This window comes from Seriola dumerili, unplaced genomic scaffold, assembly GCF_002260705.1.
Source record: "Seriola dumerili isolate Sdu_G_001 unplaced genomic scaffold, Sdu_1.0 BDQW01000052.1, whole genome shotgun sequence".
Taxonomy (NCBI): Eukaryota; Metazoa; Chordata; class Actinopteri; order Carangiformes; family Carangidae; genus Seriola; species Seriola dumerili.
The window spans coordinates 13855867-13874068 of record NW_019174307.1 but is presented as its reverse complement, the minus strand read 5'-3'; the positions used below and the strand labels follow the sequence as shown (position 1 = coordinate 13874068).

The window sequence follows — 18202 nt, the reverse complement described above, 5'->3', positions numbered from 1 at the left end:
ACAAATACTCCAACTGGCTTCACAGCTTTGGAATGATGATTTTATTAGATATGATGAATTAGGCTGCATGCATTGCAATCTGTCAATAGCTATGCGTAACATACATAAAAAATATAGTAATTTTATATGAATATTATTGAATATTGAATAGTTAGGTTTTATGCAGGCTTGCAAATTCAGCCCAAATGTAAACACTGCTTAAGTCGTATTCACAAATGTAAATGTTGCATTTCTTACAGCCTTCATACAGCCTTCTCTATAGCACAACACACCAGTGTCAGTTGAACTCTGTGGAGGAAAAGATACTATTCCTTTGCCTAAAGACATATTAAGCAGGACTTACCAAAATGAAACACCATAAAGCAAACATAATTTAGTTGGTCTTCATTCACATCCTGTTGGTAGACTGTAAGTGTTTGCAGTGCCCCAGCCATCTGCCTATATTTTGTCTTCTTATTATCACTGTTTGGGATCTTTCAAAATGGATATCTTTTGATAGGGGGTATGAAATACATAGAAGGTTATGAATGCCCTGAGCAGATCCTCTGAGGTAGTACTTCCTGAGCTGCTGTCTACTGCTACCAACAAGCTCTAGTAATCAAATGGTTCAGGTTAGATGGATGGTTAAGATAACCCTTAGGGCTGTGATTGGGGTTAAGTTGGTCTGCTGCCAAACGTGGTTTGTTGCCAGGACCCGGTGGTGGTGGCCATAATTGTTGCTAGGCCAGAGGTTAGTATACACCCCTTAAGCAGTGCTGGTTATCATGCTAGCTTCAGTAGAAGACAATAAGTGATACAAATAGAATCAAAACAAGAGATAAAATTGTTGTTGCTTACCAAAGTCAGAAACAAGACATGAAGTTTGATGCTGAGCATGCTTCAACATTTTTTTTAGACTGGTAAGTAAACAGCTGTTAATGCTAACGTTGGCCATGTTGCGATAGCAAAAACATACATATAGCACCTTTAAATTTGGTCAGTCCTTCAAAAACAGGTTGATAAATGTTTTTTTAAGCCTGCCTTGCAACTTATGAGACCTAGCAGGGATACTAGCAGCTAAATGCCCAGTATAAAGAAAGAAAAGATACAGATAACTATTAGCTCTAACATTACTTAGCGGTGTTTGGTTCCCTTACGAAACATGAAATGTCTGTGGTACTAGTCCCTTATGACCCTGTGGTACTGTACCACATGCTCCTCTGGAAGATTCCTGTGGTACATAGAGACTTGTTTAGTATTTTGTAACATTTACCACAGGATTGGGCCTCAGGCTTTGGTTGTGTTGTACCATACATTCTTTGGATTTGTATTATAAATCCTGTGGTACTGTACCATGTGCTTATGTGGTAAATTTCTGTGCGATATTTGGGGACATTTATCACAGGATAACAGGCTCTGTGTTACTGTACCACAGGTTAGTTACCTTAGAAAATGTACTGTAGTTTGTGGTAAATCTATGGTACAATACCACAGATACTGTGCTGTAACTCTTTTTGGTACGGTACCATAGGGGATGTACAGAGGTGAGGTACAGCCTGTTGTAGGTATAACTTTATTTGGAACACAGTCTTATTATTGTTTTCTTTCAGTTTAACAAACAATAAAACCACAAAACATGCCAACAGTTCTAACTGTCAACACAGTCCGTTAAGCTTCTTAACGCCCATAACTTTCTTTGTTCTCTTGGAGACTTTTGGCTCTAGTTGCACCTTAATGCTACAGAGGCTGTTCTTAAACACACCCTTTTTTGGCTGTGGGTATTTCCAAGAAATTAGGATGTTACTTCTTCAAATCCTTTGCTGCTGCCTGGGTGCAACTTGTAGGCTGGTGGTGCAGCCCACCTAATCAATTCCATCCGGTATTGGGGTCTGGTATATGATGCGCAGATTTGATTTGAAAACCATTGCTAATACAGTTTAATTCTGCTAACTATGCTGTTGATATCAGGGTTTGTATTTTTCAGGGTTTGGCATGGCATGCAGCTATTTTGAAACAAGTAATGTTCTACCATTCTTCCTGTGATGTGAAACCATGAAAAGTAAACAGATTGCATTAATTCAATCACAATCAATGATCAGCATACTTGCATACTTGCACCTGCATAGCTTTTCATTCCCATGCAGATCTCACACCTGTAAAGGAAGTACAGAGAATGTCTTTCCATCACCTCAGCACTTTGCATCTATAGGAAACTCATTAGATTAGAGTGATCAGTGAATATTGATGTATGCATGGATGTATGAATGAAAATTTAATGTTTGGTTTTGTATATTGTATATTGTATATTGTATATTATAAGTGATGCATTTGATTTATGATGAGCTAGCTGTTTCTGTTATTAGTGTGTTGTAGAAAAATACATATTACACATAAAAATCTCTTTTCGATATCTGCTTTTTTGTTTGTTTTCATGTTCAATGACTTTTTGGGATTTTCTGAGCCCAGCCTTGGGGCCGCTGGGTGTTCATCCATTCTGAAACTTTAAAAACATCACTGTTATTCATTCTTATTGGGGTGGCAACGAAAGCAGCCATGTAGGGAATGTGATGTGACCTTTCAAATATACAGCAAACACATAGTCAATGCATTCCTGTCATTCCCCATTCACAGCCCCGACTAAACTATGGCGGCATGCCAGGTATTCTGGCATTAATCTATTGAATAGGCCTTCAATGGCAAAAAGAAATATTTACCTCCTTTAGTAATAACAGCAGGGAGAGTAGTGTCTAGGGCCGCGACATGATGAATGTGAATCAATGAGGCATACACCAGTGACGCCTTTTCCCATCTTACTGGGTCAAACTGACCATTGACAACAACATTCTTGATGAGTGATTCAGTGACAAATCAACAGCATGGCGGCTGGAGTGTCAAGTATAAACTGCTGATAAAGAGTTTGCTGATTTGGAAACAGCAAGTTATTGATATGATGCAGAAAAAATAGAAGGTTAGTTTACATGTAAAGAAGCTAACCTCAGCAACAGGACTCATTCTTGTAAGTCATAATGTAAGTTGTCAAAAACAATCCTTATCACTCTTCTTACATGTGTCTGTGATAAGATAAGAGGACTATGAACTCACTGCCACATCGTTCGGAAAATAGGTTAGGGTGGAGAAATTTAAGACAAGAAAGAGGGAAACAGTGATGGCTGAGGTTCAAAGTTGAGCATGTAATGTTTCAAGCCTTCTAGTGCCCTTAGGTATCCCCTACAGTGCCTGAACTTCATTCACCTTCCGCTATGTTTTGCACTTTCCAGGGAGATGTATTTTTCTGGGAGAGGGCTTGTAATATAGAATTATGGCATTTTGCTGATGAATGATAAATAGTAGTGTTACCATGATAGTGGCATGATGGCCTTCGTAAGGTCAATAATGACAATATATTTGACCTGGTGAAGATCCAGATCAAAATATTGTCTACTTACCAGTAATCATTACAAATTGATTGTTACTTGTTTCTCTTTTTTAATCTCCTGTTCTCTGCTTCACCTTTCCTTTTTTTCTCACCATCCATTTCACCAGGCGACATGTCTAAAATGTTACTGGTGGAGAAGTAGGTTGACGGTGTATCTGATCATGGATACATCCATGTGTCTGATGCATCGATTCAGAGTGGCCCCTCAATTCATTCCAGTGGCTGGTCAAGTTGTCAGTTTACGGTGCCAAAACGACCCTCAGGCCACCGGAAAAAATGGCCCAGTGCTCCTGACGGAACTCGAATTGATCTAAACCAACTGATTTGAATCAACAAAGTTATTTGTAATTTAACACTCTACTGAATTGCTGTCAACCATATTGGTTTTTTGTTAATACTTGTACTGAGTGCACCCATGTCTAACCATTTCACACTCTATACATAGCTATAACAACTCAATGACAGATGAAGGCTAGTGTGACCTGTCTGACCGGTTAAAAGCTAATGTAATTGTCTGTTAAGAAAACAAAAGATCTTTAGGACCCAGCTATCATGCACTTGGCTTGCAGACCATGTTTTGTGCTTTTTGCATGGGTGAAGGAATTTAAGGAGGCGGAGCATGGAAAAAAACTTACAGCTAACTAAAATCAATAAACAACTGGTACTACAAATGCCAAGAAGTGGTTTGTTTGAAATTGTAGTCAAACCATGATGTAGGTTTTGATTTAGCTCTGTTGCTGTGGCCACTTACAAAATGGCCTCTTTAAAAAGTTTGAGGTATCACAATGAGCGCTGATTAACTCTTTTGTAATCTCTGTTTTGAACCTGCATAACAGATTATTCCAAGTTTTTCAATGCCAGACAGACATGGCAAATGAATCTTGTCTTAGAGCTGCATTGCCAAGCAACAGTTATGCAACTTAGACTGTGACTTGACGAAGATAGTGTGACTTTATATTTCAGCTTAATACCAATCTGCATTTATTGCTGCCCTTGTTAGGTCAGGCTTCAAGGTCAGACTTAAAGCGTTAGGTCAGAACCTCAGTGAGATAAAAGGAGTGATCATCATCTTCACTAGGAGTAGGGAGTGGTAACGCAGGCAAGAAGCCTCATTTGCATGTGTGGAAAAGTACTGCCTTACTGTCACTCAAGGACAAAGAAAACAAAGTGGAGATATGGAGGATTACTCCCATCACAATCAAGTTACTACATGAAATACTGTATTGAATTGAAAAGTAGTAATCATTTGTGTATAGCATGTACCGTTGAAGCTGAAGTTGTTTGTCACATGGACAGGTATTTCTGGATTTATGGCCAGATAACTATTGTGGCCAACCAAAACGTTGTGATTATATTTATCTATATAATGATGTAGGCTGACTCCTGTGACTCACAGAACACTGATTTACAGTATGTTAACACTTTATTCATGGCATGACCTCAGTGTGCCACAAACACACATATATCCAGACAAGCACTAACATGTTAAGTAACAGAATATGCTTTGTATAGTGTGTTCCTGCCTATGTATGCATAAATAGGCAGTATATTATGGTATATGGTGTCTGAGTCTGTGTGTATGTGTATGTGTGTGTGGGAATTTACATGTCAGGTTTTACATAACATTTGAGCATGGGTTTTATGGTTCACTGCCTCCCGTGGTATTGCCCCCTCTTTTGCATATGTCAGCCTTGCCTTGGGGTTTCTGTTGCTGTTCTGGTCCGTCTCTGACCCTTGATGCTTGATCCAGGCTTGTGATGATTTCCGATGGCCTCAGGTTATTTCAGTCATCACTTTGTTGTCCTTAGCTTGTTTACAACCTGGTGAAGCTGCACTTGCATCATACGAAGCATTACGTTAATTCAGGCAGAACACTAAAGTCGTGCTTGTAATGGCTGATTGGCATCAGCTGTTTGCAAAATGCTTCAGAATAATTGGCTAATTAGCTATTAGGAATTATAGGCTGAAAACATTTTCCCAAGTGGGCCCCTTGAGCCACACCCACACCAGAACCACCACCACCGTCCAGTCTTTATAAACCATTTCCAAATCCAATGTTGAAGAACCATCTGGGCCATGCTGTCTTTTCAATGTGATTATAAAGTACATTAAGTCAAGTCAGTCATTAAAAAAATCTTTTAAATCAGACTGGCAGTTCTATTCCTCCTTTTGCCTTAAAACAAAACATGAGGAAAAAAATGAAGGAGAGAAAAAAGTGCCCCCAACAAATGATTAATAAAAGGAAAGTAAAATCTAACACCGATTGAACTGAAAATACTGCAAGGCAATATATCATCAATAGATCAAATCATAATGTACTGTTCATCCATCAAATTCAATCTTGAGGGTTAAATCAATCAAAGTAAATAAAAACAAAATATGTGCAGAACTGAAATACTGATTAGAGTACATAGCTGTCAACTAAAATGATGATAATAATAACAAATAGAGACTTGCCCACATGTTTCTTATACTGGGTATGAATGCTCCTTTTGACTTTACTGCCCACTAGTGGTTGTGGGTTTACTAATGCTACACTTGAGTTCATATTATGGAACCAGTCAAGTTGAAGTTTACATCCACATCTGTCCAGAATCATATAATATATGAAAAATTAAAATAAATTAAATACAAATTGAGTTCAATTATTTTGAAATTAATTCAGTCACTTTCCAATAGCCAGTCGCTGTAGTGTCCAGTCTGCCCTGAAGAAGTGGTGCTGCTCAGGGGAGACTTTATAACCTCTTGTATCGTAAACTTAATGATGGCGGAAGCTCTTGGCAAGTGACTATCACCACCACCTGCTCCTGGCATGAAACAATGTTCAGTGACAGAGTAAACTTACAAGTAGCCTCTTTAACTTGAATGGAATTAAATAAATAAAATTGTGTTCAATTTATCAAATCTATTGAATTTATTGGGACAATGAAGACAGACAGAAAATGTTGGGAAAGAGAGTAGGGGAATGACATACAGCAAAACGTCCGGCCAGCCAGGAGTCAGCTGGGAGTTAATGCACCCTGACCACTCAGCCATCATGTCACCCAAAATTGAATTGAAGTTCTAATCATAAAACACTGACACAAGCCATTTTACTACACAATGAGTACTTTCACATACATCATGTGCATTCTGTACCAGGGTATTTCTGCTTTTGCCACATAACAAAAGTGTTGTCTGCTCTACCTTACTATATTATTTTACTTCATTAACGATAGAAATGATGGAAACATAGCAAAGCTGTTTCGGGTTGATGCAATGTCCCTCCCTTTATTATGAAAAGCATCAGATGTTCTGGTCCCCTGCTGTCAGTTCATTTCAACACACATTGTGTTGTAACATACTTTCATCACACTGAGCCAACAGACAAAGTCCTGATGTTTTAAAGAAATGTTTGATTATGAAACATCAGATTACTGAGATGCCATATTATTAAGATGTGCAGATGCTGATAACTGGCCAGAGACCAAGACAAACAAAGGCAACAAAAATCCAGGGTCAATGGAAGATGCTGTTATACACTTTGACTATTCCTTATTTTAATATGCAAAATCTCCCTTTGCAATATTTGCACATGGAAATTCCATTTGCATAAGACACCAATTCGTAGATTTTGCATGAGGAGAGCCCTGTATTTGCAATGTAGATAGAATTCCCTTCTTTATTTTACAATATATAGAGGGGTCCAAATCAGAAAGTGGTCTCAGACTTTTGGACCCCTCTGTATATATTCACATAGAACAGTTTCTACAGTTTGAAAGAAATTTTGCATATAATTTGAATCAGATTAGAGTCAAGGTGTTATTGTCTACTTCTGTCATCTGTGTCTTTCCTCTGAGGCTGTGGAATTCTACCAGTTTACTGGTCACTTTTCTCAGCTCCAGTTTTCTCTCCGTGTGTGCATCTGTCTCTTTGTGTTTGTGCTCTTTGTACTTACTGTTCCATTTTTCTCTTGTTTCACTTTACAGTGAAAAAAAAAAAGTCAGCGCAGCGTCCACCCGCTGGCACTGCATAGCAAAACATAAATGATCTTGATGGTGGGAGTCATCCACTCCAGCAGTGTGGCTCTGAGGGGGAGAGATGCCGCCTCTTCAAACACAGGATCCGGTTTCAAACAATCCCTCCAGCAAACAGACACCACGTTGAAGTGTCCTTGAGCAAGACAATGGCTCTGCAATGACTCCAGGGTGCTGAAACTGATACCTTACATTATCCTAAATGAAGACCCCATTTCAATTCCTCACGGAACCAAATAGCACACTTTTACCTTTTTGACCCTTTTATGACCCCCTTTTCTTTTCGACCCCACTGTGTTTCTCTGAAAAAAAATTAAGTGCATGACCGAAAATGTGTATCATTATACTGCCATCTAGTGAGAGCTACAGTAAAGTCCCTATAGACTGATACCAGAAATCCCCCTTGTAATGTCCTCCCTCTGTGTGAGCAGATAAGGAATTACAGGTGAATAAACACCTGCCCACTAGAAAGTGGAGCATATCACGCCGGTCCTTAAATCACTGCACTGGCTTCCTGTTTGCCAAAGGATAGATTTTAAAATCCTACTACATGTCTATGCAGCACTAAATGGTCTTGGGACCAAATAAATCTCCGCTCTACTTGCACGATATGAAACATCCAGACCCCTCAGGTCATCTGGGACAGGTTTACTCAGTGTTCCCAGAATCAGAACCAAGCAAGGTGAAGCAGCTTTTAGCTTCTTTTTAGCTTCTCCCCACCTGTGGAATAAGCTTCCTGAATACCTGAGATCAGCTCATTTAAATCAGGGCTTAAAATGTTACTGTTTGCTTCAGCACTTCTTTTAAAATGGTGTCCTAAGTCTCCGATATGATTGTATGCAATTTTGATATGACTTATTCAAACAGTTTTATTCATTCAAATTTGTTTTTTTATTGTTTTTAAATGCAATTTTAATGCCATCTTAATATTCTATTTTTTTTAATGTATTTCCATGCCTCTGTAAAGCACTTTGTCAGGTCAATCTTTAATTATTCCATTTCCTGCCATGAATTTGTTGCTGTTATTTGGATCTTAATGTATTCATGTTTGTGTATGTGTGTGTGTGTGTGTGTGTGTTTGGACTATAAAGACTTCCAGCACTCCATTTTCTTTATCAACTGGAGGAGATATCAGCAGTTTGTGCGCCCAACATTTTGAAGGTCATGCCGCAGTATCTTTCTCTCTCACACATACACACACACTGAAAACCGACCGTTCAGCCAAGCAGAAAAGATTATAAAAGTAAACAAAATATGAGCAGTGGTTGACTGCGTTTCTGTGAAGCAGTGAGCTAATGACTTTGCAGCTTCCTCTAACCAGCCGTCTTTATTTTGGTCTTTTCTCACTCATCTCCAGACTAATTTCATCATGTGGTCCTCGAAAACCTGGCAGAAGGTTGGTGCAGTATGTAAAAACTGAAACTACACCATAGTGTTTGTCCCAATTTTCTTCAACTGTAATATGATTTGAGGCCGCTGAACCCTTTTTCTGTAGTTATTCATAAGGTTGGCTGTAGAGTTGTGCTTGAATGAGGATAAGTAGGTGGACAAAAACACAGACTAAATCAGAAAGGTGCAATGTTAGTTAATGGTAATGAAATCAATGTGGGCAATTTTGTTGTTTTTGTTGTTGCATGTTGCTTTAATGTCTTGCATGTCACAATTCTGATGACCAGGCCTCTTTTACAGTTGAATCATCTTCTCTCTCTGTATTTGGACCAATATAACCCGGTTTTATAGCTGTGGTTGCTGTGGTTACTAAGGCCCTTAAAAACTTTTCTTACTGTAAACAAAGTGTGAAAAACTTTCTGCCAAAGTTAGAACAGTTTTGTTTATTTGATATGACAAATTTCTTGTGTTTTTATTTATATGCTTTTCTCATTGACTTGAATTGGGTGGGATTTACTTAAAAAAAAGGGGATATCACTGTGTTTCTATGCACCCATCATAATTTAGCAACAGTTGTGGGGTGAGTTAAACTGTGATTATTGCCCATTTAGTTAAGACTGTTTTATGCTGTAGAGAAGTTGTCCCCTTAAAATGTTTACATATTTGTTTACCTATATTAATGGGCTTATTTCTTTAAAATTGCCATTTTTATTATGAGTATTTGATGAAATTACTTTTATTACTTTTGTTTATATCTACTTTTTTTCATCTATTATTCTTGTATAGCTGCGGAAAAGAAGTTAGTTAGTTAGTTTAGTTGTACCATTAGAATTTGGATACAACACACTCAGTGTACTTTAAAAACAAGTATATAGTCTTAAACTTTTAAAATAAAAGAAAATCATCCTCTGTTTTCCCACCAACTAGATAAGTGCCTCTGATTGGTCCAACCTGACCCTTCATCTGGAGGGGTCCCTGACCAGTGCTTTGGGTCACTATCTTGACAACTGGAGGCGTAACGTGACAGCTGCAGCCAACGCTTTAGACAAGACACTGGCTGAGGAGAACTTCAGGGATGTCATCTGGTATCTGGCAGTGATGATCGGCTTATTTGCCTTCATCATTGTGGCCATCCTGGTGAGCACCGTCAAATCCAAGAGGAGGGAGCACTCGAATGACCCCTACCACCAATACATCGAGGAGGGCTGGACTGCTCAGTTACAGCAGGGAGGGGTTATAACTAACTTTGGAGTTTAATAATGCACACAGATACGTAACTCACAGCAAATCATCATCATCATCAGTTACAGAAGCAGCAGGGCAACATACTGCATGTCTTTTCTATTGCAACAGAATAATAAAGTCCAATTGATTATCTAATTTGTGGTTTAGCTTCATCCTTAATCCATTACTCTCGGTAATAAATTAGGAAGATGCCCCCAACCTTTTATTTTTATTTATATTTATATTGTTCCCTCACAATTATGTCAGATGTTCCAAGCGTGTTCATTGAATTGATTTTAAACTGCATGTTATTTGATATATTATTGATTATAAAAGTAAAAGTTATTGCTAAAGTAGATAAAGTTTCGGGTATAATTGATATAAAGACTCTTTTTTTCCTTCATTTTCAGTAAGAATGGTCACATTTACATTTATACTACTACTACTTTTTACTTCCATCCATTTATTTGTACTTCTCTCCTCACTAGTTTTCATGCATTCTCACTCACAGCATTGGTGGTGTCACAGTTTGGTTATCCTGTGCAGGTGACCTATTGTAGCCTGTTGTTGTTTATTGGCTATATGACATGTTGTCTGAAGATATTTTGACTCGTCACAGTAGGGAAAGCACTGACTGAATTAATAGTGGCTGGATTCAGTTTTAAGCCTGGTGTTGTCACTTACCAGCTTGTATGCGGTTCTACCTGCAGAGGGCAGCAGAGACCCTATTTAAAGCAGCTAAAGAACTATTGTACTTGAGGCAAGAGTGGAGATCAAGAAGACTAAAGAGGGAGGTAAAAATAGGTGCAGCTGCTGCTGGTTTGTCAGTAGTTCAGAATGTATGTGGTTATTAAACAAAAAAGTTTAAGAGGAAGATAGTGTCAGTTAAGTCAGTGTGTAAATGTATGTGAAGAGCTAAATGAGTAAAGCTGTTGAAAAATAAAGCAGATTAAATTCTGACAAAGGTTTTGCAAATCGCACCCAAATAAAAGCCAAACATTGTTATACATGGTCAGATAGCAAATTGCACATGCTAAATTAATAGGACCACATCTGCAGGACAGCCACTATAGGCAGACTATTTAAGTTGCCCTGTGCACACCTGTCGGCAGATTGTCTCCTGAGCCGTTGCTTAAAAATCTCCACCATTTTCTTCTCATGCACCAAACCACACGTCCGCTGTACTTTTGGTCCTCACCTCAAAATAACTTGAACCCCCAAATCATTGGAGCTCAACTCTCTCATCCCACATCCCTGACTCCCTCAGAGAGACATCACATGGGAGAAAGTACATACTATTAAACAACCCCACTGTTGTCCTCTACTATCTCTCTTTCTCACTTGCCATGTTATTTTTAGCATTCAAACAACTGGTCTCCTAAAAATGGGCCTGTCCTGCACGGGCAGGGGGAGAGGAGCACTGCTATGTATGGTATCCACCCCCACCCCACCCCAGTACCTCACCGGACTGACAGTACTCCTCTTTCGCCTTTGTGTCTGCACAGAGAAAGTGTCACATTGGGAGAAGGAGTTGCTGGGTCCTGAAGATGCTTTAGAAACTGGATTTCGGTGGACAGCTTGGGATGCTTGAGAACTGCCACTCAAGGACCACTTTTTACAATCTTAAACTTTCTACAGCATTTCCTACTTTTCCCTCCTCTTTCACAGGCTTTTAGGTGACCTTTCTGGTTATCTAGTTTTATTTTGTTAAACCAAACCATTCTCTGACTTTTGGGGGTGTGTGGTAGCTCTGGACCATGCTCTCCCTGTGGTTGTTCCTACTCCCTTGCCTGAGCCTCGTGCCTCTGGCGCCGGCTGAGAAGGGCCTGGAGTTCCCACAGTATGACGGGAAAGACCGTGTCCTAGACATCAATGACAAGAATTACAAGAAAGCCTTGAAGAAGTACAGCATGCTTTGCCTGTTCTACCATGAGCCCATACCAGACAGCAAGGAGCTACAAAAACAACACCAGATGACTGAGCTGGTGCTGGAGGTAAAGTATTAAGAAGAGGAAAACAAGGTAGGAAGTAGGTAGAGAAAAGGTGCAGGTCAGATTAAAGGACCGGGAGAGAGAGAGAGAGAGAGAGAGAGAGAGAGAGAGAGAGAGAGAGAGAGAGAGAGAAGAGCAGGGATACATAAAGAATTGGTTTGGTGGCAGAGGTTTCCTCAAGGTCAGTGTGTAAGTGTGTGCACTCTATGAATGCACTGTTGTCCAGTGAGATACAGTGCTGTCACTTAAGGTTATTTCAGCCTAATTCAATGTGTACTACAGTCCCATAGAAATGTATGATGCTAGTTCTCCCTGTGGCTCTACTGTTTTGGCAGAAATAGGCCAAGAGCTCATTTGTTTTATGTTTTTGAGCTATATATGTGAAGGGCACAGCTGCCTCCTGCTCTACTGTGGCTTTTTGTGGAATTGTCAAACCCAAAATAAGAGAGCTTGAGGGTATTTTGCATTCAAGCTCAGCTAAGCAGCAGGATACATGCGTAATTGATAGATTAAATGAATCTCTTTGTATGAATCCCATACAGTAGGAAAAAGTGTGCCCTGTCTCGTGTTACACGTGGCTGAGGGTGAGTTGCTCTTTGATCTGTTGAAGTAATCTGAGCCCAGCCGTGCAGTTCTGATATTAGCTTTACTTATTTTACACTGCACAGGTGGGCCATGCTAGAGTCAGACACCCCCATGGGCAGTAACCATGTAGAAAGAATAGTCTATTGCACATTAGTGACTGTTAGTGAGTAGTTACAGTTTACAACATATGTCCAAAATATCTACAACTTGCAGGGTTTTTTTTGCAGCCTTACAACCTGTTCGAGGTCTGTTTACTTTCTCATTGTTCATTGGTGGAAAACTAATGTGACCTGTGAACATTATATATAATTCATGCATTGTTTACGTCTCTGTTTGCTTGTTAACAGTTTTTCTTTTTCAATGCCACAGCTACATTTGTTGGCACATTCCCGCATAGACCAGTGGAACAGCGTAAAACTGGTGGCACTGCGTGCATGTTCACACAAGCGTGTGATCACCTACATACATGATACAAACAAAACGTGAATGCGCATGTAAAACCCTCGCCACATGGCGCTACTAGTGATCAGAAACCCCACCGGGTACCTTTAACTGTCTGGTACTGAGCTTCTCCTCGTGCGCTGAAGACAGCACATTAATCACACTAACATAAACTTGTGTGAGAATCATTTGTGGCAGCACAGTCCAAATTTCAATCAGCTCACCTACTGTACTTCACAGAACAACTGCCAGAATAATTATATGTTCTCTTTGGTTATATTTAGAACAAGGCAGTCTGGATGATTATGTAACTGTTTTTTTATGGCCCCTGGACAGCTTGGGCACCTCTGTCAGATTGCCAACTTTGGTAATAATTTTTACCACTGCAGTCAAGCTCCTCCTTTTTTTTTCACAAAAGCAGCTTCAGTTAACAGTTTAACTGAACTGGGAGTTTAATATCTGATAAAATTTACTGAACCTCAAACCCAAAATGAATTATTTTCTTTCTGTCTTGTCTCTTTACATCTTTTGTGCTCTGTCCTGTTCTTACCACTTACTCCCAAATCATCTTTTTCTTTTGGCTGCAGCTTGCAGCTCAGGTTATGGAAGAGAAGGACATTGGGTTTGGAATGGTGGACTCCCACAAAGATGCAAAGGTGGCAAAGAAACTGGGTGAGTATTTGAATGCAGCATAACCTTAATTTAGCCTCATTTATTTGTGTTGGATTAGCAAGTCTCGAAAGAGGACTGCCATTAATAACAGTTATTTAGTCAAGGGCTGACTTTAAATGTAAATAATGATATGCAATTTCCATCAATCACAGGTTTGGAAGAGGAAGGCAGTGTATATGTTTTTAAGGCCGATCGGGTGATCGAGTTCGACGGCCTGCTCTCTGCTAACACCCTGGTGGAGTTTTTGTTGGACGTGAGTAGAGTGATTTAAGGGCAGATTCCCAGCTGCCAGCGCTGATCAACACCAGTCTAGCCAGAGTAACAAGCTTACCCTAGAACTTCTCTCTCCTCTTTCTGTCTGTCTCTAGCTATTAGAGGAACCAGTAGAGGTGATAGGAAATGCTCTGGAGCTGAGGGCCTTTGACAGGATGGAGGAAGATATCCGCCTCATCGGTTACTTCAAGAACGAAGACTCTGAGCGTGAGTGTGCGAGGCTGTCGGCTCAAACTGATATGTTTGTAAAACGTGTATATTTTTTTGCTGTCTGAACAGAGCACGCTACCTTGTTAGACCGGTCTGTGATGGGCTTTCTGTGGCTCATGCCCTTCATTATAACATGAGCGCATTTTAACCCCTCATCTCCATGGATTTACGGATCCATTTTTACCGCTGCTGCTCACACAGCTGCCACTGCCTTGTCCCTTCTCACATGCGTTGGGAGAACTGAGTCTAGAGTAGTTTACTTGTGGTGATGAGCCGCAGCTTTATCCCATCTGACCAACTGTGGGAGCATTAAGTGGAGGTCAAAGTTCAGCTATTTCCGCTCCCTGATGTGCAAATGTCATGTATACAACAGCCAAAGAAAACACAAACAGATGTGTGATCAAGAAAATAGGAGCACAACAAAACCCTGTTGCACATTAGATAACACAACTCCTTTTCCCTCCCTGTTCCCTTTTATTCTCAGACTATGAAGCATTTAAAGAAGCTGCAGAGCAGTTCCAGCCCTACATTAAGTTCTTTGCCACTTTTGAGAAATCTGTGAGTAACAAACAAACACGCAAACAATTCAACAGACACATCATTACTATTGGGTGAGCTGTCATTTCTGCTTCAGGTGGCCAAGGAGCTGACGCTGAAGCTGAACGAGGTGGATTTCTATGAACCCTTCATGGAGGAGCCCGTCACCATCCCAGGCAAACCTCACTCTGAGGAGGAATTGGTGGAATTCATAACCGAACACAGACGGTAAACAAAGAGCAACCTAATACTCAAATGTGTTTTTACCAATTTCGGTGTCACTTTTAAAAAAAAGGATTTATTGTAAAAACAAATACTGTCTTTTCTGTACCATCAGACCAACTCTGAGGAAACTGCGTGCAGAAGATATGTTTGAGACCTGGGTTAGTGATGACTTTAACTTAAGTTTTCCTTAACATGTGACAGCAACCTGACATTTATGTTTCTTTTGTTATCACAGGAGGATGATATCGAGGGCATCCACATTGTGGCCTTTGCAGAGGAGGAAGATCCTGGTAAGAGTTTGTTATGAAGACTATTCAGATAAACACTAAAACATCTGGAGGCTAATGGCATATGTAAAATAAAAGTGAAATAGATAATAGACAATAAAAAATGTGACAAATAAAGCATTTAAACATTTCAAATAAGAAAATGCCACTAAAATGCCACTGTTTCTTCCAGATGGCTATGAGTTCTTGGAGATCCTGAAGGAGGTAGCCAGGGACAACACCCACACTCCTGACCTCAGCATCGTCTGGATCGACCCTGATGATTTTCCCTTGGTGAGCCGTGACACCTCCAGGCTTTAGACAGGCGCAGAGGCAGGCAGACAAGAAAGCAGTGAAACATTAAACCAAAGCTCACAAGCTGCAGCTCTAATGTGATCTGTATTTTTCACCCTCAGCTGATCCCCTACTGGGAGAAGACCTTCAAGGTGGACCTGTACAGACCACAGATTGGAGTAGTCAATGTAACAGATGTAAGTCCATGACAACCTGTTGGACATGTTGTGCTGAGTTTGTCGTGACGCTGTGTGACCGCTGTGTGTTTGTGAGCAGGCCGACAGCGTGTGGATGGAGATGGAAGACGAGGAGGATCTGCCCAGTGCTCAGGAGCTGGAGGACTGGATTGAAGATGTGCTGTCCGGCAAAGTCAATACCGAGGATGATGATGATGATGATGACGACGACGATGATGACGATGACGACGACGATGAAGATAATGATGAGGAGGATGATGACGATGACGATGATGATGATGACAGCGAAGATGATGATGATGACAGCGATGACGACGACGATGATGATGATGATGATGATGATGATGATGATGAGTAATTCATGAGAATAATAAATTGTGACTCCTCAGTCTTTATTCGTCAGGCCGAGTTGAACGTGAACTTCAAACAACTGTAAAGTAACTTTTCACTTAGAAATAATTCCAAATTTGTATTGAATATATACCTGACAGTGTAAATAAGCCTGGAACGGGTTTGGGATTAAAAATAAAACAAATATATGAATATTTATATATATACTTAAATGTCTGGACCAGACATTCACCTCACATCATGAGACAGTCATTTATCCATCTATGAATGACTGTTCATAATAAACCCTTGTCAGTGTCAACAATTTCTTCTTTTTACCCAGTGCACTGTGAAAGCATCAGTCCTCAATTAGAGACATCATTTAATTTCTCCAGTGGATTAAACTTTAATACCAAAAACAACAAAAAAATGTTGGAAAGTGCATATTTACTCAAATACTGTATTTTTACTGTACAAATTTGAGGTCCTTTATTTGAGTATTTTCATACTTGTACTACTACATTTCAGAAGGAAATACTGCACTTTGTAATGCTCTACATTTATTTCCTGGTTACTTTTCAGATTAAAAGTTTACATGAAACTAAATATATAGATACAAAATACAATATAATGTTAATAACTGAATCAGTGGTTCCAATATTTCTTGTGGCCCACAAACAAACAAAGAAACAAAGAAACAAAGAAAACAGATGTAGTTTACATTTGTACTTTTACTTATACATATTTCATGAGTACAGTTTCTGAGTACTTCTTCCACCACTCAGCCGCACTTATAAAATGTTTTACCTGTTCAATCAAATGAGTTGTGGCCCATTGCCCTCATTGTCAATAAACCAAACAGGGTGGTAAATGTGTGCTTCTCCATCCTCCTTCCAGGTAATACGACTTCAGCTGTAATGTTTGGTGTAAAGTTACATTTTCTGCCTAGGGGTGTTACAGCGTAGACATTGTAAAGCCACATGCTGACACTCTCCATTTTCAATAGCAAAGCTGTAATCTCCTCTTCTCATCTCTCACTACTTCGCCTTTCTTCATCAGGTTTATTTCTCACCTGAATTAACAGCAGCAGCTGCACAGGGAGATAATATTGTCATCACACTATTGGATTGAAGCAAGAAAGCTCATTTGAATGCTAATTCCTCGTGTTTCTCTTCCTCTCTACATTCCTGCGCTCGCACTCTGCTTGGTTTCTTCTTCGTTCTCTGCGTGACTCATTGTTTGCTCTTCGTCTCTCTCTGCGCACAGTCAAAGAAAACACAATCTGCAATCACAAGGGAGGTTTTCTGATCCATTTGTGGGCGGCAAGTTTTACATCTGCTCTCACACAGACCTGCAACTAACTCAGAGTTGGGTTAACTGCTTTGAAAAGGTATCACAGTATTTCATACTGGGAAGTTAAAGGCAGCAGAATAATCCTCAACACAAAACTGCACTAGGCCCAATTTTCATTTATTACTCCAGCTTTGGAAAGAATTTAGTTTGCAAATGTGATCTTCTCTATATCTGTTAGAGACAGACACTGATCATAAGATTATCAAAAACATATTTTATTTAATATGAAGTGCAAATGTGAAGTGAATTGTATTCATTATGCCAAACACTGATGGCTGCATGACACAAAGTCTAGCGCAATAAATATCAATGCTCTGTTCACTGTTAATGCCATCTCATTTGCACTCCACTGCTTGTCCAACATGATTACTTCATTTGATTCATTCACACACAAAATATTTTAGAAAACTCACATTCCTGTTGAATAAAAAATACAAAATGAATCTGAAAAAATCTATAATGAGAATGAAACATTTCCTGTTTCTATATGATCAGTATAATACCAAATCAACTATATGACTAACTGCAAAATGACACGTGTGGCTACAATATAGCTATCCAAGTATTAGCTATTATCATCAAGCCACTGCGAAATGTAGTTAGGCTAAGTGCTAGTTTTTCACAGTGAAACTACCAGACTAGACTTCTAAAAACTGACCATTTGCTGTTCTAATAAAATATTGGGGTTGACATGCTTATCAATCAAATTGCATAAAAATACAAACAAATACATTGAAAAGGTCAATACAAATATTTATTTAATTTTTTTTTTTTACAAATGTGA

At 39.4% G+C, this 18202-nt stretch overlaps 2 protein-coding genes across 2 annotated transcripts; both read left to right on the top strand.

The window, feature by feature from the left end:
* Positions 1 to 523: 523 nt before the first annotated feature.
* Positions 524 to 10077, top strand: LOC111218905 (potassium voltage-gated channel subfamily E member 2-like). Its single transcript, XM_022741389.1, has 3 exons — positions 524 to 594; positions 887 to 899; positions 9748 to 10077. The coding sequence occupies exons 1-3, from the start codon at positions 524 to 526 to the stop codon at positions 10075 to 10077; spliced, it is 414 nt and encodes a 137-aa protein (XP_022597110.1).
* A 1445-nt stretch (positions 10078 to 11522) lies between these two features.
* Positions 11523 to 16282, top strand: LOC111218257 (calsequestrin-2-like). Its single transcript, XM_022740470.1, has 11 exons — positions 11523 to 12038; positions 13649 to 13733; positions 13886 to 13986; positions 14102 to 14213; positions 14701 to 14774; positions 14851 to 14981; positions 15091 to 15136; positions 15214 to 15268; positions 15438 to 15538; positions 15661 to 15735; positions 15815 to 16282. The coding sequence occupies exons 1-11, from the start codon at positions 11802 to 11804 to the stop codon at positions 16091 to 16093; spliced, it is 1296 nt and encodes a 431-aa protein (XP_022596191.1). The 5' UTR covers positions 11523 to 11801; the 3' UTR covers positions 16094 to 16282.
* Positions 16283 to 18202: the final 1920 nt, after the last annotated feature.